The sequence below is a fragment of the Watersipora subatra genome, chromosome 1 (assembly GCF_963576615.1).
Source record: "Watersipora subatra chromosome 1, tzWatSuba1.1, whole genome shotgun sequence".
Lineage (NCBI taxonomy): Eukaryota > Metazoa > Bryozoa > Gymnolaemata > Cheilostomatida > Watersiporidae > Watersipora > Watersipora subatra.
In genome coordinates, this window is record NC_088708.1 from 48,487,183 (window position 1) to 48,512,932 (window position 25,750).

General features: G+C 34.5%; 1 protein-coding gene and 1 pseudogene across 3 annotated transcripts in view; one reads left to right on the forward strand and one right to left on the reverse strand.

Moving 5' to 3' along the window:
- The window catches only part of LOC137401726 (transmembrane channel-like protein 7), a 49,809-nt gene that overhangs the window by 1,506 nt on the left and 22,553 nt on the right, over nt 1–25,750 (forward strand). Inside the window, exons 4-7 of one of the 3 annotated variants that reach the window (XM_068088189.1) lie at nt 1,685–1,699; nt 13,271–13,400; nt 20,653–20,715; nt 22,986–23,094. In XM_068088189.1, the coding sequence (XP_067944290.1) occupies nt 1,685–1,699; nt 13,271–13,400; nt 20,653–20,715; nt 22,986–23,094 (317 nt within the window). The remainder of the gene's footprint in view (nt 1–1,684; nt 1,700–13,270; nt 13,401–20,652; nt 20,716–22,985; nt 23,095–25,750) is intronic. The other 2 variants (XM_068088207.1, XM_068088198.1) reach the window with 2 other exon arrangements.
- On the reverse strand, nt 13,828–16,404 carry LOC137385336 (uncharacterized; annotated as a pseudogene).

The window sequence follows — 25,750 nt, forward strand, 5'->3', positions numbered from 1 at the left end:
TATTTTAGTCTTTGACGGCATGAATCATAACATGGAGTTATTTCCTGTTTTATTATTTTTAAAAAGGTGCGATAAAAGTGTTTTGTAATTTATAAAAAATCAATTTTTTGTTTTCTGATGTTCATTAAAACTGGGAAAACTCGCTATGGAACGATTGAAACGAATATTTTCGTATTTGTCTGTTAGTTGAAGTGGGAAGTCCCATAGCTCTTGCATACTATACAAGCATGTTTTACGGGTACAAGTTAAAAACTGCATAGTTACACGCCTTGCTGATGCTTTGGATGGTGCCATAGTGATTATATCTCCATGTGTTCTCATTCAAATTCTTTAGTCATGTGCAGCTCAAAAGCTCTCAGTCACAATGTCCTTTAGTAGATGTTTGTCATCTTGTTGGTATCTAGCTATTACAACAAGTTCATAGTAAGATAACATGTAGTACAGCCGCTAGTGTGCATTCAGGCTAAATGGCTTTAATTTTTACTGCATTGATTTTATAAGAACTGAAACCATATAGTCTCCATGTGCGAAAAGGTCACATTCTTAACGATGTCTTAATCACCTTGTTGCCAGTTTTACATGTAGCATATCAGGGTGTTGCAAAAGATACTGCATTACCATAGCTGTTTAAAAGCAGACAGCGTTTGTGACAGGTGAATTGGTAAATATTTTGATCTATTGCTTAGATTTGTCGTAAGGGCTTTCACATAAACCTGTTTATACTGTTACATGGAAGACTGGAGGTCACGCGGGCCAACATATTCCTATTCGAGCCACTCACTTATTACATAGACGCTTGATACATGCATACATAAATTACTTGGTACACAGACATTCTGTATAAATAACCCCTGGTTAGTATCCATCAACCATAGCTGGCCTATCAACTAATTTAGAAAATCTTGCAAGGTTTGAGCCATCGTAAAATTTTCAGCAAACCAGGTTAAGGACATGGAGCTACTCTGCTCGAAAATGCTAAGCTTTGCTGGTCGATACTCCGCAAGCTTTTGTCTGTCATAAAAACATAGTTTTAGTATTTTAATTTTTTTGCTTAGTGTCATTTTGGTTCTTCAATAGTGAGTGCAAACAAAAAATGGCTGGTGGTCTTCAACATAACTGATTGTGAAACTTAAAAGTGACGGTATGCGTATCTTGTATCTCCGTTTTTAGCGACCTGCTACCTCAAAGAACATTCCTGCAAAAAAAGTTTCCGTATAAAGGGACCTTAAATTTCAAATGAGCTCCTTACATGATATAATGTGATCTTTATCATGAAGACTGATCCTGATGAGTCATTACGCTTTACCTAGCTTGTTATCCCAAAAAGGCGGTGCCGTTAGTTTTAATATCTACTGTCATTCCAGTGTGACTATGATCTAGAGATGGTATGTTTGTATCAGCAATACAGCTTTACAACCTAAAGCATAGAGGATACAACACTTTATCACACGAAGTGAGCTACTCGTTATTCATGATTTGGCTAAAATATTGTTTTATGACAAATTCAGTGGCTCCATGTCACCTGGCTTGCACAGAGTATGTCCGGTGATAATCGTAATAGAAAGAGTGATATGCCTTTTATACTGTAAGTCTTGATTAGGGTCTGAATTTTGTCCTTGGATAGCTTGCAATTGTTTTTTATTCGTTTTGTCATCTGAAGTCAATGGTTCATGTTATATTTCAGCTGGTAGGCCTACAGGTGAGGCTGGTCGTTTCCTGCTATATCTCTTCTGCTTAGTAGAATTAGACAATCATCTTTCCTTTGTGGTAGCCCTATTCTTACATTGAGTTACTGTTAGTCGACTGGCTCGATCTCATACGCCCCCTAAGCACTCCCAATGTTATCAAGTACCACACAACACAGGTATTGTGGGTGATCAATACACAATCACTCTTATAGGTCTTCCGCGTAAGAGTCTTTTTTTGAAAGGCTACAAATTTAATTGTTTTAGTGATTTCACTCATTTGCTATTTTGTGTCTTTTTGTAATGTTCATAATAGTCGTACGCCTCGTGCTAAATAACCCTAGTTGTTTCATGTAACCTTTAAATTCAACCCTTTATATAAAATGTTAATTTATTCCATGGTTCGCTTCGTATGTTGAAATTGTCATACTACGAAGCAAAAATTCATGTAAAAATACACATAATAATTGTTAATTCATTTGGCAGCCTAAAAACCTAACAGTAAATAATGTACTTCAAGGAATTAAATATTGGATGGAAACAAATGCATTATATAAAATTATTAAAAATTAATTAAATTTAAACAGTGAATTGATAACATAATAATAACAAGCACAATAGATTGTTATTTGTTGTTTGACCATAAAAAATGGGAATGTAGGTTTGACCATAGAGAAATGGGATTGTAGGTTTGGCAAATGTCTAAGTTTGGATGTAGAGATGAGGTTAGATAGATATGTGGCATAACTTGCTCTAATTATTTACTTATTAATTCTTTAATTAATTAGTTATTAATTAATATTAATTTATTATTAATATTATTTTACTTTTATACTTTTGTATTATAGTTTTAGTTTTTGCCAATTTCTTCATATTCACTCACTAAACTACTGTGTGTTAAGAAACTTCATAAGTCATAGTTTGGGGTTTTAGTCTAGAGTTGAATACTAACTCAAATTATACATGTTACGTTGTGATAATCATAACATGTTATGTTCTCATACATGCGTTTCCTCTAATGAAGGTAACTCATATTATCGTTATGAGAATTTGTACAAATTGTACTTTAGCGCATGATGATCTTAGGCTAGGATTCTGGCAAAAATGTGTTTGTCGTGCACCATAGCATGGGATGGCTGGGAAGATATATGAGAATCAGGCTTGACCTCCTTCAATGGTGTATACACTAGGGATCTTTACTGGCTCAAGGTTCATTAAAAGTTTCAAATGATTGTCTTATCTTCTATTTAATACTCCGAGTTTCTCACAGATTTTACTCTTTTTCCTATTAATTTTGTTTCCTCACTTCACAATATTTTTAGTAAGAGCTGTTATTCCTTTGAACACGCACTTTTAGGTAGTTTTTAATATTGTTAAAAACTATATTAAAAATACTCAAAAATAAAATTTGGCTACATAAAATATTGTATGTAGCTAAATTTCATAAGTTTTAGTTTAGTGTTATACAGAAACTATCCTACATTCATGAAATAACACACCGCCGAGGACTATGCTAATATGGATAAAAAATAAATATCACTTTCAGCAGTTTAAATCTTCAAAAATTGCCGTCTCCATCAATCAAAAAATCTCTCTCAGAGCCAGTTCTTCTGTGAGAAGCACCTCCTGCAAAAAGTAAACCTTAATCGTATTTTACACTTTTTTATTCTTCGAATGAGGCTTCGAACGATGCTTCAAAGATTCACTGTTTGAAAAAAACTTACACCATAGCAGATGATCGTCTGCTTTTTCTAATGTTTTTTGTCGATTTTTTATTGTTGTATTAACATCTAATTAAGTACATGCAACTACTAGCTGCATAGCCGATCACACTAGATTTTTTTATAGAAATTCTCATATCTATTTGCCAATTTCCAAAATATAATGCTTCAAGATAACATTCTTAATTTTTCATTGTTTTGAAATGACTGGCGTTAGACAATGCTTAATGAAGGCCATCAAAGAAAACTACAGTAGATGCTCGCTCCTGTGACATATATACCTCCTGTAACGTATACCTCGTATAACATATACCTCCTGTAACGTATACCTCCTATAACGTATACCTCTTATAACATATACCTCCTATAACGTATACCTCCTGTAACGTAAACCCCCTATAACATAAATTTCAGATAACTTAAAATCATTATGCAGTTTTTGCTTCCTACTACGTAAAAAATTTCATATAAAGTAAAGTGTTGAAAAGGGGCAACTTTTCGTTGTAAATGGCGTCGAATATGCGCGTTCCCCATCACCTTAATTAATCATAGTCTATAAAACTAGTGAAATTGATCAGAAAAATGGGACAAGTTGTCAAGGCAAACCAATAATAGTGCAGTTACAATACAGCCAACAAATTAAAATGTTATGTCTAGTTTTTCTTTTGTATGGCTAAAGGAGTGAGTTTGGAAAGATCTTTGAACGGATTAGGCAATTTACATGTATTTTACTGTTCGTGCAATGTAAAATCCCTATAACATAAACATTCATGGAACCGATTATTTACATTGTAGGAGCATCTACTGTACTGTTATCTTTATTATTGTTATGTTTATTATCACTATCTTTATTATCGTTTCTTTATCATATCTTTATTATCATTATCTTTATGATCATTAGCTTTATTATCATTACCTTTATTATCATTACCTTTATTATCATTACCTTTATTATCATTACCTTTATTATCATTACCTTTATTATCATTGCCTTTATTATCATTACCTTTATTATCATTACCTTTATTATCAATACCTTTATTATCATTACCTTTATTATCATTACTTTTATTATCATTACCTTTATTATCAATACCTTTATTATCATTACCTTTATTATCGTTACCTTTATTATCGTTACCTTTATTATCAATACCTTTATTATCGTTACCTTTATTATCGTTACCTTTATTATCATTACCTTTATTATCAATACCTTTATTATCATTACCTTTATTATCATCACCTTTATTATCAATACCTTTATTATCATTACCTTTATTATCAATACCTTTATTATCATTACCTTTATTATCATTACCTTTATTATCATTACCTTTATTATCATTACCTTTATTATGATTACTTTTATTATCATTACCTTTATTATCGTTACCTTTATTATCATTACCTTTATTATCATTACCTTTATTATCATTACCTTTATTATCATTACCTTTATTATCATTACCTTTATTATCATTACTTTTATTATCATTACTTTTATTATCATTACCTTTATTATCATTACCTTTATTATCGTTACCTTTATTATCAATACCTTTATTATCGTTACCTTTATTATCGTTACCTTTATTATCGTTACCTTTATTATCAATACCTTTATTATCATTACCTTTATTATCATTACCTTTATTATCAATACCTTTATTATCATTACCTTTATTATCAATACCTTTATTATCAATACCTTTATTATCGTTACCTTTATTATCATTACCTTTATTATCATTACCTTTATTATCATTACCTTTATTATCAATACCTTTATTATCATTGCCTTTATTATCGTTACCTTTATTATCGTTACCTTTATTATCGTTACCTTTATTATCATTACCTTTATTATCATTACCTTTATTATCAATACCTTTATTATCAATACCTTTATTATCATTACCTTTATTATCGTTACCTTTATTATCGTTATCTTAATTATTGTTATCTTTATTATCGTTATCGTGCAGCGTCCTGTCATTATTGTACGTTTGTATCTCAACATTTTAAGAGGAAAACATCTTACCCTGTTATTGTGGGAAAAATTGTTGTGCCAATCTGAAGTATATTATTAATTTGCAAATTAATAATTGGAATAATTTCTTAATCTTTGCTGTTTAATGCACTCTAACAGGCTCACATATACCTAACCTTTCACCTCAGCTAAACCCCACAAAATGAAAACTACCGAACCCACCAGATATAAAAATATTCCAAAGTCTTTTCTTATATCACAGAAATTCCTTAATTAGATACAATTGAATTTGAGTTCCCATATTATTTTTTTCATAAGGCATAATATACTTTTATTGGCATTGGCTAGTGAAACAAAATTAAGATCAAGTAGTGAGTGGTATATGATTATACTGATTAGAAAGTTTGGAAGTAATGAAGTCAATCACTGACACATGAATTTCTGAAATTAACTCAATCTGTCTGTTAATGTTGTATAATTACACTGGATGACTAATAATTTGTCTTCACTTGATCTTTGTGAATAATATAGTTGCTCTACTTTCATTGTTATACTCAACTCTCCCCTGCTGTTGTTGTAAGGATGCATTTCATGAGTTTTTCATCTTTCATCGAATAGGCTTATCACCTTATTAAGTAACGATTCCTTTGAGCTCTGCCGCCCCTTCTTTCTTAAGGTTCTGTAGCAAACACTTCAGATATTTTAAACTCATCTCCCTATACTATCAATATAATCACATTCAGTACAGCTCACTCGGATTATAGGCATATCATTCAGAACCGTTTTAGTTAGTTTCCTATCTCGTCACAAGATGCTGCATTATAGAGAACAGCGGCGAACATTTTAACTTTATTACCTGCTATGAAATGACATTTTTTACTAATTTCTCTTGGGCAGATCGAATACACAATCAAGAACAAACTTTAATTGCTCATAAAAAATTATTAAATGATGCTGACAAACAGGAAAGTAAGTTCATCTGTTCATCTAAACATTTTCAATTGTCCTCTTTGCTGTGGACATTGCTTCATATTTCAAACTCTATGTCAAACCATTTATTTAATTTTATTGGCCCCATAAAATCTATATATATATATTACTAGCTGTGCCTTCCGGCGTTGCCCGGGTATTAAAAGTCAGCTTATAAACAATGAGAAGTGATGAGATTTGTTTACCACTTGCTGGCAGACAACTCTCCAGCAAGTGGCAGGCCATTGCCAAGTGGCCTGGCACATTGCCAATGGAAAATTCCACTAACCTAGTTAGTAAGCTTCAATTGCCGGTAGGCAATGACTTTGCGTCAGCATTGTTGCCCAGCTAGGCTATTCTAATAATAGCTATAGCTGGAATGCAGACAGACATATCACACACGGACATACTTTGAGAAATATATATAAAATAATAAATATATATATGTAGAATGAAGCAATATCAGATTGAGTGATAATACACAGTTTGTATTGCACACTGTGTGGGCAACGACATAAGTACCAAACTTTCATCAAACATGTTTGCGTCATGACTCATGTATATATATATATACATATGTATATGTACATGTATATAAACTCAGTGTCGACGGATTATATAATGTTGTTAAAAACTGTTTACTGGTTCCATTTGGAAATAAATCACTTGAACCCAGTGCGGGTCAATCTTTCAGCATTTCCGATGGTGCAGTCAGCAGAAGACATCTCTCATCATGGCTTAAACTTAACTTTCAACTTACTCGTCACTTACTTGTTTCCACATTTGTGTTGGAAGTTTTAAAATCCTGCTTAGCCTATGCCCAGAATGTTTGTCTTTATCCTTCTACACATATGACAATCATCATTTTCTATTCCATGACACCAACATACTACATCCACTATTGTATGTTTCAGTTTACAGGTTTTCTGTTACTAGAACCTTCAATTCACTATCCCAACTTTTCCGCAATGCTGTTGGATTACTAACTTTCAAAACGCATTTGTGCAACTCACTCAATAATTCCTGATTTCTGTCTTTTCGTTTCATTTTCTTTCTTTCTTTTGACATGTAACGAAAAACATTTCTTTGTTACTCACTCAATAATTCCTGATTTCTGTCTTTTCGTTTCATTTTCTTTCTTATGGCATGTAACGAAAAACATTTCTTTGTTGATGATTCTATCAGTTCAAGTAAAAGGTTAGGCATTACATACATTGCTAGACTAGGTGATTCTCAACAACAGCAAAACTCTGAGCTAAATTTCTGAGCTAAAGCATGCATGGTTAACAGCCATTACAGTAAAGTCGTTAACCACATTGCTACAGGCAACTGTATAATGGTCTGTCTGGTGTTACCTCTCAAAACTTCACAAATCAGTATAACTCGAGGAATACACTACAACATGTTGAACATGTTCGCGAGTTGATTAGCCATTTGCGAATAGTTATTTAGTAGATTTCCAATAAGCCGAATACTTGTTCTGTTTCATATATAGCTGATATTTCGTTGACTCAGCTATAGTGATTTACTAATGATTCACCAGTTTTATCGATTCTATTTGGTTAATGTCTATATCGAGAATAACAGCAGGAGTTGAGTGCCATTCATTGTCACTGATGGTTAATCTTCCACACCTGTCAGGCATGCCTACTAACCGCATCACCTCGCTTCGAGTGTCAGGCTTGACTTGCCTTGGGATTTTTCTTACGTTCTCTATCCATAATCACTGTTTCCACTATTTGAAGGTTGGTCCTCCATAACAGCTCTTTTGATCAATAAAAAAAGTACAGAACAATCAAGATTTCATCTTTCATTGTCATTTTTTCTTTTTACATCAAGCTTGGTTTTACTCGTACGGCAAAACTGACAGGAAACTGATGAGTGTTGTAATAAAGGACATACCATGCGGATGGCTCAGTTAAACTTTGTTGAGCATACTTTGTTGAGTTACGCTCACCTTTTTCAACCTTCTTCAATTTCGATTAAAAAGATGTGGCCTGTTACTATTAATTATGTATATGTATGGATGGATGTATGTATATGTATGGATATTTATATATAAAAATGTATATTTAAATATATCTCAAAGTTTGTCAGTCTTCGTCTGTTCAGATCTGCCTGTCCAATTATGGCTATTAAAATCTTGGAATGAAAGGCTGCGTGCTGGATTTGAACTGGCAGAGATGCAACCATAAATTCTAACCACGCATTTATTACTGGGCTATACAGTCCTTAGCATTCCATCACTCCTATCGTACACTGTATACCCTTTTCTCAATTGCACACACTAAATGATGTATTAATTAAAACTCTATCAACTCTATGAAACATGATGCTTTTGCTTGTTTTTGTGAACTTGCATTTCCGGTTTTTCGTAAGGTTCAATTGCTACATCGGTAAATGCTAATACTTTCCACGCGGACAATTGTATTATTTCGAGTAGGAATAGCCTCTACATTCTCTTTCCATTCAGTCAGACAAAGTACCAGACACAGACATTCCGATATCTCATTTTGACATTTGTACCGGTATTGAGAGGTACCAGTATCTTCGTATCCAAAGTTTTGATGGATAGCTTCTGGTGGAAACAGTAACCTTTTTATATATAGGCACACCCTTCTATGCACAAATTTTTATTATTAATTCAGCATATTTAGGATTTTTAATTTGTTTTCTCTCTGAGAAATTTGAGAAGTTGCCTTTGACTAATCTGGTGTTGTTAGCGATAAAAATAGTCTCCACTATTGGTGCTCAAACTGGCTGACAATGAATGATCTTGAAAAATTATACAAAAAACTCGTATAGTCTCTGACCTTGGTTTTCGTTGACAAAATAATATATGCGCTTACAAAAGAGCCATATATACAATAGTCCCTAGCCATACGATTTTAATTCACTTCAGTTCTGGCATGGTAAGGCGAAAGTCTCGTATAGAGGCGTCTTAAAACCCATAGTAATTATCTAATGAAAATACCCCAGGTAAAAATCATCCAAATTTTATATACGCACTGTACTTATTAAGAATTAGTAACAAAATAATATGTTAACCTTAGTAACTATAGTTACCTATAGTACCTTTAGTGTATTACAATCTTCTATGTGGAGTACGTACCATAGGGAATTTTTACCTTCGAGACAGATGTATAACATAAATGTTGAATTTAACTTACTAAACACATACTTAAAGCTACGTCTTAGTGCATATATGTATTTTACTAAACTTCAACTCTTTCATTGGCTAAAATTTTATCCCTATCGGTTTCCAGTTTCGTTTTCACTGTAACTGATAACGAATAGCGCTGAACTGATAAAGAGTGAGCACCGGTGGGAGGGATTTTGGCGAACAGTACATCGGCATTTTTGTTATTCCAACGTATTCAGTACACCGACAGCCAAATTTGAATTTCGCGAGATGATTTTGTTGACATGGTATAGCGAGGGCGAAAAAACATCGTGTTCTAGATCGTAAGACGAAAAAATTGTATAAGAAGGTAATCATAATCCGAGGGCACACTGTTACAGTAGTTGTTAGTATCGACTAGCCAGCTGAGGGCTGTGAAGGCTACTGTCTCAACTGTTAACTCTATGACTTTTGTTTATATAACTTAACCTTTGTGTCAAAATTTTGCAAATGTCACGAACCAGACAGTAGATGGTGATTGGCTTTTAATATTCATCGTTGCTAATGTGTCTATTGAAGCTTCGTTATTCGACTCCAGCCATCCAAAGGCCATTTACTCACCTTGTGCAAGAAGAACATTAAAATAATTTATTGTGTGTTGGCATGTTGGATTAGCTAATGCCTGGTTTCTCTAAATCTATATCTTCAGTATTTGCTATAAACTTTTCATAATTAGGTATTTGCATAATGGTATTTTAGTATTAAAATAACCGTTGAGTAATCCCACGACCAAACGAGCGGGAGCGAAGTTTGAGAGTTTTTATGATAAATGCATGTGCACACAACTTACGAAAACTATTCATCAACAATGTCCCAAACCCTTGGATCGAAATCTCATCAACAAATTTAATCATCGTTTTGTAGAGTCGTTGAAGTATAATAACGATACAAAACACATGGTAACATATTTAAGTCTTTGTAAATTGTCGACAGTCTCTTAAAACTTACCCATCATGTATATACACAAATAGACGGATTAATTTGGCCGAAAATTGTCACAAAACGCTTGAAAAGCTTGGTTTAATAAAAGTTGAGACTGGCAAACGAAACGCTGAGCGACGGAGAATAGAACCATCAAGTCGTGCGCATTTTATGAAAAAAATAGTGTGCACATTTCACCAGGCGTGTAATTTCAGTCACTCGCTCACAGAAACATAGTGTAGGTCAGTGCTTCCCGATTGCAGGGAGGGGCTCGCACCCATAGGAGGTGCAAGCACCCCTAAAGGGGTAGTTGTTTTGCTGCTTTTTGTGGAAGTGCAAGAATCGATCTTGAAGACGAAGAAAGTGTAATTGTCATCACGAACACTCGTTTATGCGAATCCAGATTTTTATCTCTTCTATATATAAAAAATAAATATTGTAACACCGTAAATCCTGAAAATGAAGCACGTCTCGCTTACCCACAAGAAAAAAAACATGTTGCGATCAGATTATAGCAGAGAAGAGACAGGAAAACAGCCAAGGGATCATAAAATGAGTTGTTTTTTATATGTTGCTGCTGTGTAAAAACATTAGACCTAAATTGTTTTGAGTCTTTTCTGTTTCACTCAAAACGAGAGAGCGCGAGATTGCCCTCATAGGTCGTAGGGTGGTTGGCAATGAGAGTGAATAGGGAAGCTCTGATGTAAGTCCACTTGCCGTGTGTTAAGATAGTCTAGCTCCCTATGCATAAGTAGTAAGTGCTTAGGGTACACATGGTACGTTTAGATACCATATCATACCCCTCCTCACATTTGTAGAAGGATTATAGTGGTTTTGCTTTGGTTCGAGTATGAGATGAGGTCGGATAACCTTTGTCAAATCAACCATGTTGGCAGTGGCTAAGCGTATGAATCTCGGTGCGTCATGAAAAGCTGTGGTCTAAGATCTTTATTAATAGTTAATGTATGTAGGCTACTAAACTAGATAGTTTTTGTATAACAAAGGCATTTGGTTATTGTGCACTGAAATATCTTTATTGGATTTGTTCATCGATGAACTAGTTACTGTATTGATGACATAATCGCTGAAAGTGATATGGAGAGGATAACTCCAAACAAATGAACATCTATAGGACAAAATGGTTGCTTATCGCTTATCCCACTCCACCAAAGAAATTTTTTCATTGTTCAATTTTTCTTTTTTCACTTTTTTTCATGCACAACTCTTTAAATAACATGAAGACGGCCTCAATCAATAGGCTTAGCTATCAAGAGATGGGCAATAAGTACTATAGTCAACGTCAGCTATCCTAACCACACTGTTAAAGCACTTATGTCTAAGCAGTGCTAGCTAACCGATGTGTAGCACTCCGCTGTCAGTGCTGTCAAGTTGATGTACGTATATGCTTTGAACATATCCTTTATAATAGTAGTCTTGATCTCTTCAAAGAAATAATAGTTTGCTTTTATACAGCCAGAGACAACTCCGATTTCATAATCTAGTTGACTGTTGGCATAAATGAAAATAAGTTCAGCTAAAAAACTGCAAAGAATTTTTTTGGAAAAAAAAGCTACAAACAGAAGTTAATAGAGGATAAAGAAACTTTGAGACAAGACAAATATATATCAGCAGTCATTAATTTAATCACAGGGTATAGTAGTTATATAAATGTCTCTACTTGCAGTAATTATATCAAGAATGGGTAAATTGAATCACTATGATATTTTGACGTATTAATTTATGAATAAACTAAAAAGTGTATTATAAAAGTGTAAATGATAAAATAATGAAATTAAAAATTTATAAATACTCGGTGAACATCGTTTTTGCAAGCTCAAGTCAGCGTTTGATAAATAGGTTGGGAATATATCATAAAAACTTTTTCATTGTTCTTGCAAGTTATCTTTAGGAGCAGAAAATTTGCTATGTTGGAGTTTCCTGAACTCATGTAAACTCTTGTCTGAACCAGTACAGTTGACCTTTGCCATAAGTTTTTAATTCGTTCCAGTGTTGGCATCGTAAGGCGATGACAACAGTAGTTTTAGTGTATTTAGTGGTTATGATCTGCTATGAAATGTAACGTTACAATGTAATATGTGCAGTACGTATTGTAAGGAGTTCTTACTTTCGAGGCAGACATATTAATTAAATGTTGAATTTAACTTAAATGAATTTAACTTATTAAACACATACTTACAGCTAAGTTTTTGCTGAGGATGCTAAGGATGTTAGAAGCTAAGGATGTATTTTACTAATCTTCAACTTAATTATTGACTAAAATTTTATCACCTATCTGTTTCCAGTTTCGTTTTCCCATAACTATTGACGAGTAATGCTGAACTGAGAGAGAGCGAGCATCGTATCTGTTTCATGCGTTGTTGGAGAGATTTTGGCAAATAGTATATCGGCATCTTCATTATTCCGACGTATTCAGCACACCGACTGCCAAATTTGAATTTCAAGATAACTTTTTTCATACCGTATGGCGTAAAGTGTCATATGGCGAGTGCGAAAAAACATTGTGTTCCACACGTTCCACACGTTAGGCGAATAAAGCCAATGGCGCGCTGTACTCCAATAATCATTCGGTTCAAAAATTTGAGATAAATAGGCTGAGTTATTTTTTCTATATAAAAATTTACCAAATAATTCAGCTGTCTGTAGCTAGTGGAAAGCTTCTCGGTGTATACTGAATAGGCTACATACAGAAGGATAGTAACATAGGAGTTGTATATAAACTGATGGTATGTACATGTAGATAGAGAACTTGTAAGAATATACACTACATATGCTGTTCCAGATAGATCAACTAAGCCAAGGCTTGCAGGCAGACAGCTGTCACAGGACTATGATGAGGTTGATACATGCATGGGGGAAACTGACCTTCTTATGTCCAGTGAGGAAGCCTTTAAAACATTACAGGGTATCAGGTTAGTTGCTATCTAATCAGTACTTTTAGGATCGATCAACGAATTGCTTTTAGAATTCAAATGTAAGTTGCTGTAATTATTCTGTTGGCTGTATTTTGGGCCTATGCGTCATGTCTGTATGTCTGTACAAGTTTCATCGTGCCTGTAATAAGTATGCGCACATTTTTAGTTTCTTATTGTGAATTGGAAAGTAGTCAAATTAAAATTATTTAGATTTCTGGTATTTTAACGATAATTCAACAGCTTGACCAACAAACACTTGATAGTCTAAGATTGTTCATAGCAGCAAAAAACTTGTATTCCCAAATTATATTTGACCACTTCTCTTAACCAGGGGATGTGATGTGTTTACACTCTTAACCTAATCACTTGAGCACTTGTCTTAAGACCTTAGCCTTTTTCTACAGCACCTTTTGTAATACAGCAATTAATATTGCTGTATGGAAGGCTCAAAGCCTCTTGTGAGAAGACAACTCTTCGGACCACTTTTGGTACTCGCTCTAAATTCGCCAGGCCCTAGAGTATAACTAGCAAGAGAAGGAAAGTGGTGGACGTCGTTGCTCCTTCGATATATGCCAGCTTGGTTGAAGTCCTCATGTGATTTTTCATTTGTATTCTGGAACAAAAGGCTGGATTTTTAGCAGTTGAAAAAAAATGTATTGATGGCAACTAGAGTGTTATGATACAAACTAAGTATTGACCTGCTAAGCCTAAAACTTCCAGCAGAAATTAGCTCTATGTCATTCATATGGTTTGCTTACAAACTCAATAATGGCCCCAAACAAGGTTTTTCGTATATGTTTGGTTTGAGTGTTTGAAACTATGGTCAACTGTTTTGTGATCACTGCACTTGTATCTTATAACAATAACCTATACCTATAACCTATACCTATAAACTATACCTAGAAATTATACCTATAACCTATACCTGTAACCTATGACTAAATCAAACGTTTAGGTTGTTGATGAAAAGGCATCTCCTACTCTATTTAAATAACAATGCATAGTTTATACATCTACTATGTACATAATACATACCTCTATTATGTACATAATGCATACATGTTCATAAAAACACTCACAACAAGTTGCAAAATTTTGCTATCAACGATCTTCCTTGATTTTATTAAACCTGCTGGTAATAGTTACTATTGTTACACAGCACCCCTACAGTTAGGTACTTCAGTTTGGGGCACTCCCGAGAACGACCTATGTGAAAAAGATTTTTTAATGGTGCCCTCCAAGAGCGAGCCACTGTCGAGGGAGAATAACAAGAATTGAGCTAAATTCAATAAAAGCTGCTCTTTAGTTTGTAAGGCAGTTTTCTGCCACCAACACACGACTCAGTTGTGTAAAATCCAATAGGCAGTTTTATTCAGCTACAATTTCAAGGTATTGGCTATGTCCTACAACCAACTTTGGTGGAACCTTTTATAAATCTCTATTGTATTTGCAATAATTTACTGAAATAATTTTGTAATAAATATTGCCAACTTACTCAACTAACTTACTATTCTTATAGTTAGACTCTGATGACAGGCGGAACATTGTAGTCTGTGTGAGGGCCGTGTAAAGGAATTCATATGTAGCAATAAAAATATCAAATAACTAACTAAAAACTACATCTACTTAAAAATTCAATATTTCTTTTTAAAAATATCTAATCAACATGTAAACATGTTTTACTGTAAAACTTAGCAGGAAACATTAAAGATCTCATTCAGTTTCAGGTCCAAGTATTGTCCAGAGGAATACCTAAAGTTTGCAAATGTGATTGTTTTAAAGCTATAATATATTGGCTTTAAAATTTATATTTAGTATTTGTAAGCATTTAGTTTTGTTGTTAGCGTAAATGTATATTATACAAGGGTCAGTCAATAAGAAGTGGGAATTTCGCCATAACATTTTATTACAATAATATAGAGCTTTACATTTTTTTCACTTTTCAACATACAAATGTAGTTTTTCTATACACAGTCTTTCTATATGCAAAATGAAGTTCTGGCAACTAGGTTCTAAACCATTGACGCACTGCTTCAATGACGGCTACATCAGTAGTGAAGTGCTTGCCTCTCATGTGGTTTTTTAATGGTCTGAAAAGATGGAAATCGCTTGGTGCCAGATCTAAACTATAAAGAGGGTGTACTAACATCTCTCAGCCCAGTTCCTCAATTTTGTGGGCGATATGGTATGTGGGGAATGTGGTGTGTGGGCGAGCATTGTCCTGGTGGAACACGGCACCTCTTGCCTGGAGGCCTCTTCTTTCGATCCTTATGTCCTTATGTCATGCTTCACCACAGCCAGGAGCTCACAGTAATTTTTAGAGTTAATAGTATTGCCTTGGCTTTTGAAATCTAAAGTTATAGGACCCTTTCTATCCCAGAATACCGTGAGCATTCCGTGTCACCCTCTGAGACTTGAACTTCTTCTTTACAGGAGAGTCTGTATGATTCTACTCCATTGATTGTCTTTTCGATTCCGGTTCACAATGATACACCCAAGTTTCATCTGTTGCTATTATCCTAAATAGGAGACTATTCCCTTCCAATTTGAGTCTTCTCATGCCCTCTCTGGCAGCCATAACTCTACGCTTTATGATCATAAGTCAGCATCATGGGTAGCTTTCACCAAAGCCAGCGTTCGCTGACTTTGGTGAAAGCTAGCTTCTCATGAACAATATTGTGTGCAGTTCCATGTGAAATGTCCATGGTCTCAGCAACAACATCTATAGTTAGTCTTCTATCAGATTTGGTCAGCTTTTCCACCTCAGATACTTTGTGTAGAGTTGAAACATCGACTGGGCTACTACTTCTTGGCTTATCAGTTATGTCTTCTCACCCATTCTTCAATTCATCACCTATAGCAGCTTGTTGTGGCATACAACTTCTCCATACTGTTCTTTCATTCTACTGTGTATAACACTTGGTTTTGCACCTTCAGCTATCTAAGATCTTATAATAGCTCTTTGCTCTATGAGGGAGCATGTTTTCAGCTTGGTGGCCATTTTGATTATAAATAATATGGAAAATTTGAATTGCTAAAATGGTGGATTTTTTGGTATGTGGTGACAACTTCCATTCAAAAAAGTCTAGAAAATATTAAATTGCTAGATAAATTATAACGAAAGTTATGGTACAATTCCTACTACTTGTTGACTGATCCTCTGTATTTTTGAGTTGTATGCTGTCTGCCAAGTATAACAATACCAACTGAACACACTTCCAGTTGCAAAAACTTGTTACTGCTATTTTGCCTATTGTAGAGATATTGATATAATGTTTTATTGATTAAATGTAACATGTTTATTTTAGTTTCATTTTCAGGTCGGCTCTCATTCAGATCTTTTTGGCCAGCAATTTGGAAAAGGTGCTTGCTGATGTTTCAGCATCCTGTTTTAACTATAGAACTTAGCCTACTACTAAAGGTCTTTTGAACAACTTAGCTGGTGTCTCATATAAGGAGTTTTGATATGTCAGGATTTTTTTATTTTCTGCCTGTACCTTCTTCCTTTTCAAGCAAAAAGGCTAGTCAGCATGATGCCATTCTTGAACTGAAGATCAGCCCACTCTTTGTTAGTAGTTCACTTCACTAGTTAACATCTAGTTCATGTCTTTCGCTGCCTTGACAGCATTTTCACAGCAGTTTAAACTATGGCATTCCAATATCTGACATACCCGTTTGTAATTGAATCGCAAGCCTTCTTGGGCGTGGTTTACGCAATGCAGTGAAAGGATTTGCATGTCATTGCGTCTCCTAATATGTATCCTAGTAAACTATCCAATCCACCATGATGAGCTGTCGTGTCCCAACTCCTTTCTGTAGAGTAGATGTGCCGGTCTAAGCGCTTTTCAAGCAGCCAGCAGTTATTCTTAACCCTGCTAAGTTAACATCTAGTAATTTTCAGGGTTCGCTATACCTGCCTACTGACCTTGTGGTCAGTGTCAGCTAATAGGTTAAGCTACTTTAGACCATTGGTGTCACCTGTCGCCTGATGTCACCTTTGTCACCATTTTTTATTACATTTTCATCTACTCAATATCCCTTTGGTGAGCTGGGTTGTTTATCGGCTATAAGCATTCAGGGTAGATACCCTTTTGCATTCCTGCTTTTTAACTTTTTCACAGCCATCCATTAATTGTAGATTCCGGCATACTGCCAGCCATTTTACTAAAAATTGCTGAATGTATACTATTTATTCAATTTCAAACTCTATTTAAAACAGTTTTGTAACATATTTTATGTTGCCAACATGCTAACAAACAGAGCCGTGCAAAAAGTTCAATATATCTGTATCTTGTGCAGTACTAAAACTATGTGAAACTACGATCCACTACGATGTTCGTTATTTTTACAAAACCATTACTTTCACCACAATCAAAGTCAGTGCTGTCATTTTCAGTATCTGAACATTAAGTTAGTTCTGAGTTTGAATCAGAAATAATGTCATCAACAAAAGCTATTCGGTTTCTAACGCTGGAGGTGCTTGCGGAAGCTATATTACAACTAGAAAGTTTGATCGTCAGAAAAGAGTGTTCGTTTTTTACTTGGAATTTTCTGATCGAAGATTACAATTTGCTTCAAGAATATAAACTAAATTTTTAGGGAAATTTTCGGACAACACTCTCATTAGAAACACGGTTGATCGTTGGTTATGTTGTCATGAGTCATTAATATTCAGTTACTACGCAACCACAGCAAAATTGCGTTTACTGCAGTCGATCATAGATTTCGCATAAACTCGGGTATGGCAGTGAAAGTGTTAAGATTACCCATGAAGTGAAAACATTTGAAACCCATTTCTAGCCCAGCTCCACTATCAACCCTACTCAGCTAGAGACAACAGAACTAAGCCTTTTTTGTTCTTCCGATATCTCAGCTGGCTTAGCTATAGTAGTTGTTTTCATCATAGAGATAACATCAAACACATGCATGTCAAGGTCACTGGTCTGCTAGAAAACCTATCAACCAGCTATACTCTGAATATACCTTAGCTTGAGTTGTACTGCCTCTTCATTTAGTTTAGGAGAAGGGTTTAACAGAAATGGACCAGGAGCAATAAATGGTATCATATAAAGAGGGTTCATTTACAAATGTTTGTTCTAAAACTGGTGTGGATTACTCCGAATTACTATTGGTTCTGATGGCTACCATTGTTACAAAGAAGGCTCTCCAACTAACAGATCGTCTATCATAGCACTTATTAGGAGAATCTGAAAGGCAAAGCTATTAAAGTGCTATTAAAGTTTAAGCACTCCTTTTTAATGGCATAGAGCTATATCAATACCTTGAAGGTTAACTGACACTGCAAAATATTGTTGCATTAACAGCAGCAGATAACATTGCAGATTAAGGTTCCGACAATATTTCTGTGTAATTTTGACCAGATACCTGTTTTATTAACATTTTTATGTCATATAAATGGTCAGAAAGATTTAGGATCTTTACAAAATATTGATTGGAAACCGTTTTGACACTCCATAATTATATTGAAATTGCTTGTTTTAAAAAATTGTAAATTGTTTAAAATTGTAAAACAGAGCATGCATTATTAAGTTTTAAAATTATTTTTGAAAGCATCATTGCCTTTGTCCAAACTCGGCTTTCGGTGGATCGATGCTAATAATAAATCATATTTTACTGCGAATAATAAGAAAGTTTCTGCTGTAAACTAGCAAACATATCATTGAATGCAATGAGTTTTCTACAAAATTGTTAAATATCATCATAAAATAAAAATATGCCTTCAAATTTAGAATAATGAAATAAAAAATTGAAAGCTCTAACTTTTTGCAGTGCAGTCTATAAGATCATCGCGGGTTAATTGCAAGCATGTAACTCGTAACCATGTCAAACGATAAAATTGCTGACGGGCCTGATATGCTGGACAATTCTCAGTCGTATGCACTTGGTAGCAAAAGGCTTAAACGGATGGCTTTTAAGGATAGCTAATTTTTACAGACAATTATTTCAATTTCCAGTTTGTGTAAAAGAAGAATGTGTTGCTGGCGCACTCCACGCGATGAGACACACAAGTTAATTATTGTACTTCTACAACCACCGCCCAAACATTTTGCTGTACATAAGAATATAGCACAAACTTTTTTGGCATTTGTAAAATCTTCTTCGACCTTGCGTTATAATTATCCCCTTGCCGGGTAACCAAAGCGTTGCAGAGTGGCAACTGAATAAGGAAAATGTTTGAGGGTGGTGACTCACACACAAGTGCTTTTTTATATTCATGCATTGACTAATTGCAAGCATTTTTATCGTAATTCGTACATATTTTCCTGAAAAAATGACTTTCATATGTTACAGCTTAAAGCTTGCAAGTGAGTGTTTTGGTCTTCCAAAACTATTTTGTTCCGCTGAAAACAAAATATGATTATATTGTTATAAATAGATGATTTTAAAATGCTGTCAATTAACCTTTAACATCTATAATAGCAATGTGGCTTTGCAATAGCAATTTTTTGTAACCTTCAGTTGCAATTAGGAATAAAAAATAGTCTGTTCAATCATACGTTAAGGAACATTGGCCCGTACCTTTCTACACCTTAGGCAAGCCTCAAATTGTAGCCAGCAGCCAGGCCATTCTGGCTGCTGGCTGTCTCATCACTCATAACATCCTTTTGTCTTTGAAACATTTAAAGGAAATCTGTCATGAAATCTGTCATTTTGCAAACTTATACAGCAATAACTTTTTCTCAATTTGCTTTGTGTAAGCAAATTTGGATTCGTCTCTCGGTCACCCCAATGTAATGGTGTGTTCAAACGCTGCTGATCATTCATTGACACTTACTACAACTCTCTCTATAAACGCATATAGCGAGAAATTACAAAAAAATTGCAGAGGCTATGATACTGTGTTACCCATAACATTAGATATCTCGTTTGCTGAGTAGATACTCAGCTTCATAGCTATATCGATAATGCTTTGCATGTGTCATTGACCTTGATTATCTGTTATTTCAGGTGTAGAGCACTCCTGATTAAAATAAAGCTGTCTGTCCTGTAATTTTTGAAAATGCTTAAACTTTGCCACTTTCACACCTCCTTTAACATATGGTGTATACAGTTACTGCGCCTTCTGTCTTTGTTCTACTGTGCACAATGTTTTATATACATTGCATAGGCAGAGGGTGTCACCCTCTGCCTATGTCTACTATACAGAGGGTATATACATTGGATAGAGAGGGTGGCACCTTATGACTGTGTCCCACTGTACATACTATTTTGTACACATTGTATACAGAGAGAGTGAAACCGTTCGCTGCTATCCTGTCCGTACATACACAGGGCCAGACTGCCTCTTATCGTGAGTGCTCACTGCTGGCGTGCCTGTAGCGCTTGGCTTGTGTGATGCTCTGTAATTGTGGTTCAAATTCCTAAAAAACTTTTTTGTTCCTTTTTATTATTTTCCTTATATTTAATCTGTGATTCAGTGTGTTGTATTGTTGCTGGTAGATTGATCTCGTTCTAATGATAACTATTATTAATATACTTTGCCTTCTAACAAATTGTATTTCAAAATTGCTTTAAACAATTATTGGAGTTGTCCACACCCTCCTGTTTGTAGAAACCTCATCCATTCTCTCAATAACCAGACCTTGGCTGTTGTAGGAGAAATGTGTCATGAAGCTTATGATTTTATATATATATATATATATGTATATATACGGTATATATATATTTATAAATATATATACAAATATATATATACATTTATATATATATATTTATATACAACCATATATAGGCTATATATGTATATATATATAATATATATACAGTCAAACATGGATAACTTGCCCACGGATAGCTCGAACACATGGTTAACTCGAACGGTTTAAATTGGATTTGGAATTTGAATTGGTCCGTTCCCACGTAGTGATAAATTGCTATAGATAACTCGAACTCAACACTGTTAACTTGAACTGTTTGTTGCCCAACGGCTACCGAAACGGTTGTTATCGCTTTAGAAAATCACTTTATTCCAAGCCATAGAGGTAAACCTCATCTTTTCGTAATTCATAAGCGTCGTTATTACCACTATCGGCAAAATATTTTTGTCAACGACTTTCTAAAGGTTTGGTGAAATTTGATTTATACCAAACATCCGCTTAGCTATCGCCCTTCGGAAGCAAGGAAAGTGGTATTCGTTAAGAGCAACACTCCGAGGCAGTTCAATTAGAAGTTTTATGATGTTTTACGGTGCCTTGTATATCACTCTATCACTCACGCTTTTTGAATGGATACTTATTGAACGTACATGTATTCTGTGTTTAGGTCAAACCATGAATAGTTTTCCGACGTTGATTCCGTGTTGAATCAACGTCGGAATGTTGAATGTTTAAAACGTCTTAAAAATTGTTGTAATTAAACGTATACGTTGTCTTAGCTAAAAAAAACTATTCATCGTTTGACCTAAACACAGAATACGTGTGTACATTCAATAAGTATCCATTCAAAAAGCGTGAATGATATACAATGTACAGTGAAACCTCGTAAAACTTCTAATTGAACTGCCTCGGAGTGTTGCTCTTAACGAATCCCAGGTAAAGTAAGGTAATCTTTGCATAAACTTCAAGAAAAATCGGCAAAATTGATCGTGGGTAAAACGCTCAAAAGAAAAAGATGTCTTTTCTTTTGAGCATTTCAACAACGATCAAGTTTTGCCAATGTCAATCTAAAAAAACGTCCTGGCAATAACATCACCTCAAACAACAAACCAATCTCGTGTGATAGGAAAATCTCTATACTTTTTGATAAAAACGTTTTAAACTTTACATTAGAAGCATTTAATTTGAAACAAGCCATTTGTGCTTTTGATTTATATTATAGTTTGTATATGTACATGTATCTACTAATAAATAAGTAAATATATGGACTTGTGACTGTGCTCTGATAACTTGAACGCTCTGATAATTCGAACACTTTCGCTCGGTCCCGTGAAGTTCGAGTTATCCATGTTTGACTGTATATGTATATATATAATGTACATGTATATATATATATATATAATGTATATATATATATGAGATTCTAATGCTCAATTATGCTAGTTTGAATAAAGCAAATTTTGCACTTGCTAGTTATGAAACTCTTACATGGCATGCATTACTACTAATTATATAGTGTGATTTGAATGACATAGAGCTATGCTTATTGTAGAGGTCGGTACGCCTTAGCTCAAGTTTCTGTTGCTATACCTATAGTGTCATTATCTTCGCTATGCCTTGCTCGCCTCTTACCAGGAATTCTCTCATTTGGTGAAAATTTATAAATGAAAATAGCTGGCAAAAATGTTTTCTAAACTTCTTTTTTCACATGGAAAAGTCCACTAGTGGTACTCTTTGTTGGCAGAGAGCCAGACAGCAGCTCCTTTCAGCAGTGCTCTGAAAAAATTCTCTTCCCATATTGCATCCTAAGTGGTTTGTGCCATTTTGGCAACCATGTAACAATGGTGGTTGATGTCGAATTTGAATAAAAAATTAGTTCTGCTGGTAACTTATCCGTTAAGTTAAATTTCGGTTTTAGGTTGAAGTATGTATTAGCATGTTTTTAACTGTCAACGTTGATACGCAGATCACTTACTCTGCCCATGGGACAAAAGAGAGACTACAGAGAGCATATAAAAAAGCAAGAGTATGTACAACCTAAAGGGTTCTCTCTGGCCAAGCAGACTGCCACCAAGGTAAATACTAGGTATACAAGCTATACTCAGAGTACAGGTCCTGTGTATTGTTTATATACAATGTGTGGTCCTGTGTACTCTCAAACCTAGAAGAGACTTGCTATAATCTCTTTGCTATAATGACATGGATGACACATTATTTTCTCTATCATATGAAATTCTTAATATAGACTGAACTCTATCAGAACTTTACTGTCCTATTATTGAGATGAATTAGCAATGTTATCAAGACAGTGTTGGGCTGGTTCGACTTCTAGACTACGGAGTCAAGCTGCGCGTGTATTAGCTTATAATCGGGCAAATTTTGCCCCAAATTTGCCTGATTTTTGGCAACTTGGATGAACTGAGCTTTTGGAGCTGTTTTAGATAATAAGTAGATAAGATATAGTTTGAATAATGATTCTGATGCTCGTGTGCAATTTGCAGATGATTATTACCATACGACTACGACTCTGAAACGACTCCATGACTCAGCAAGTGTGCTTTTGTATAATCATGAACATTGGTCGACTTCACTCTAGAGTCTAGAACATTTTCAACAGTATTATTTTCATCTTTGAACTTTGTGTGTAACTTTTGATGGAGCTCTTTGAATAACAGCAATCATAGCTAATCTATTTTAACTACTGGTAAAAGCTACGGTTACAAGCAATTTTGAGCAAAGGAATATTTTATTTAGAGCAGTCAATACACTAGAGGAAGTTGCTAGAACTTCACATTTGATTGGTTAGCTCAGCTGGTTGCTGTCTCTGTGTCGAGTTGTTATTAGGCAGCAATTGCGTTCAAGTTCACACGCAATCAATATAAAAAACATCCTCTAAAATTTTATTCTTATTAGAAGACATAGTTTGTGTAACAATAAATGTCTGTCAATAGAATTAGCTGTTTTGGATATGAACAGTTTTAGCTATCAATAAATGGTTATGACTGACTGAGCAGAAACTGTATAAAGTTTACACAGGCATACACTTTATATATATATTTATATAAACAGTATATATGTATAAGTATATATATGTATATATATATGTATGTATGTATACTTATATATAAACAGTATACATGTATTTATATATGTTTATGTATACATTTATATATAAACAGTATACCCTAGGACACTTATATTTCGCTAGTATTTAGTTTCGTGAGTGGCATACAGAGTAAAATTTCGCTGCAACTTAATTTCACAGCTCTGATGAGTGCGAAAATATAGTGATGTGAAAATAAATGCAGTGGAACAAACATAATTAGATTCATCAGGTCCAGTTCACTGTTACGAAATTGTTTTCAATTTGCGACTAGTTTGTATTTGTAAACCGCAGGTAGAAATGTGTTGACGAGATCGATAATGCAATTTGATCGCTTGCTGCCATTTGTTTCTTGGACTATCAATGATGTCAAGGTCCCTCCCACGTGACTGATGCGGTACCAATATGATATCTCAAGTATTTATAGCACGCGGTGGCCATGGCTTCGGGTTGTTATTGTTTTTGGTTGGTAATAAAGTTTATCACTACAATAATTATTATTCAATTTTATGACTTTCCCTACCGGACTTTCATCCTCATCAGTTACAAATTCAGTGACTAAACTAATATCATCATCTTCCTCATTTTTTTTGGCTTTTCCAAAAAAACCTGTTATCGTAATTTGCTTTGCCATGCTGCTCAGTCGGTGTAGTAGCTATAATGAGTTTAGCAGAAATTGCCCAATGAACCAACCACACACGAAAAATGCCTGCATTTCTAATACGTATGACGATTTTATTGTAAATATTAATGACCAAAGCTATTTAATTTTGCGTTTTCGCTCGTTCGTTATGATAGTTTAGTTTCGCTCATGAAAATTTCGCGAAAGGATGACTCCGCGAAAACGCGAAAGTTAGATGAGGCGAATACATAAGTGTTTTAGGGTATTATATAATATTGATTTATATAAGCAGTTTCACTTGCCAACTGTCCAAGAGAGTCGCTGAGGCTGCCATAAATACAAATTTACAGTCGTTGTCTGCCAAAACTTTTTGTGACTCCTTCAAAAGTTGACTGTTGCTGCTGATATGTGGTTATCTCTGTTGCTGCCGTACACGTGTGATAGCATACATGTATATGTAATGCTTCCTGTTTGCGTGATAATCTTATCTGTAGTAAATTTATACGCTTGAAAAGACTTGGCAGCTTTCCAGATCCTACTTTCCTTAGGACTAGTCTCGTAACCATTCATCTTTTCTAATTTCTCCTCACCTTCAGTCGATGTTTCCAGCTGACACTTGACCCTCATTGTCCGCTTCATTCCATTTATTTTTCCTCTTGTTCAGAAAGAGTTGAAGGTAAGTCAGGGCTGCACCACCTTAGGACTGCCATGCCTTTCTCATGTTGCCTGTTGCATGTGCCTTGATTGAGCCATAGTAGTACACAGAGTCCCAGTTGTTGGCAACTTTTGCTTTAACCTGTTTTAAAGAATAACTTGCTCAACATTTCAGTAAATTTTATCAGAAAGTATCGGTATTTTTCTATCAATTGCAATTTTTTATTATGTTTAGATGATCGAACTGCCAGAATGTTTCTAGATTAAAATCAATAAAACTTGGTCTATATATAAAATACTCGGAAGAGAAAGACGTGTGAAATGACATCACTAGCTGCTACAGTTGCTATCG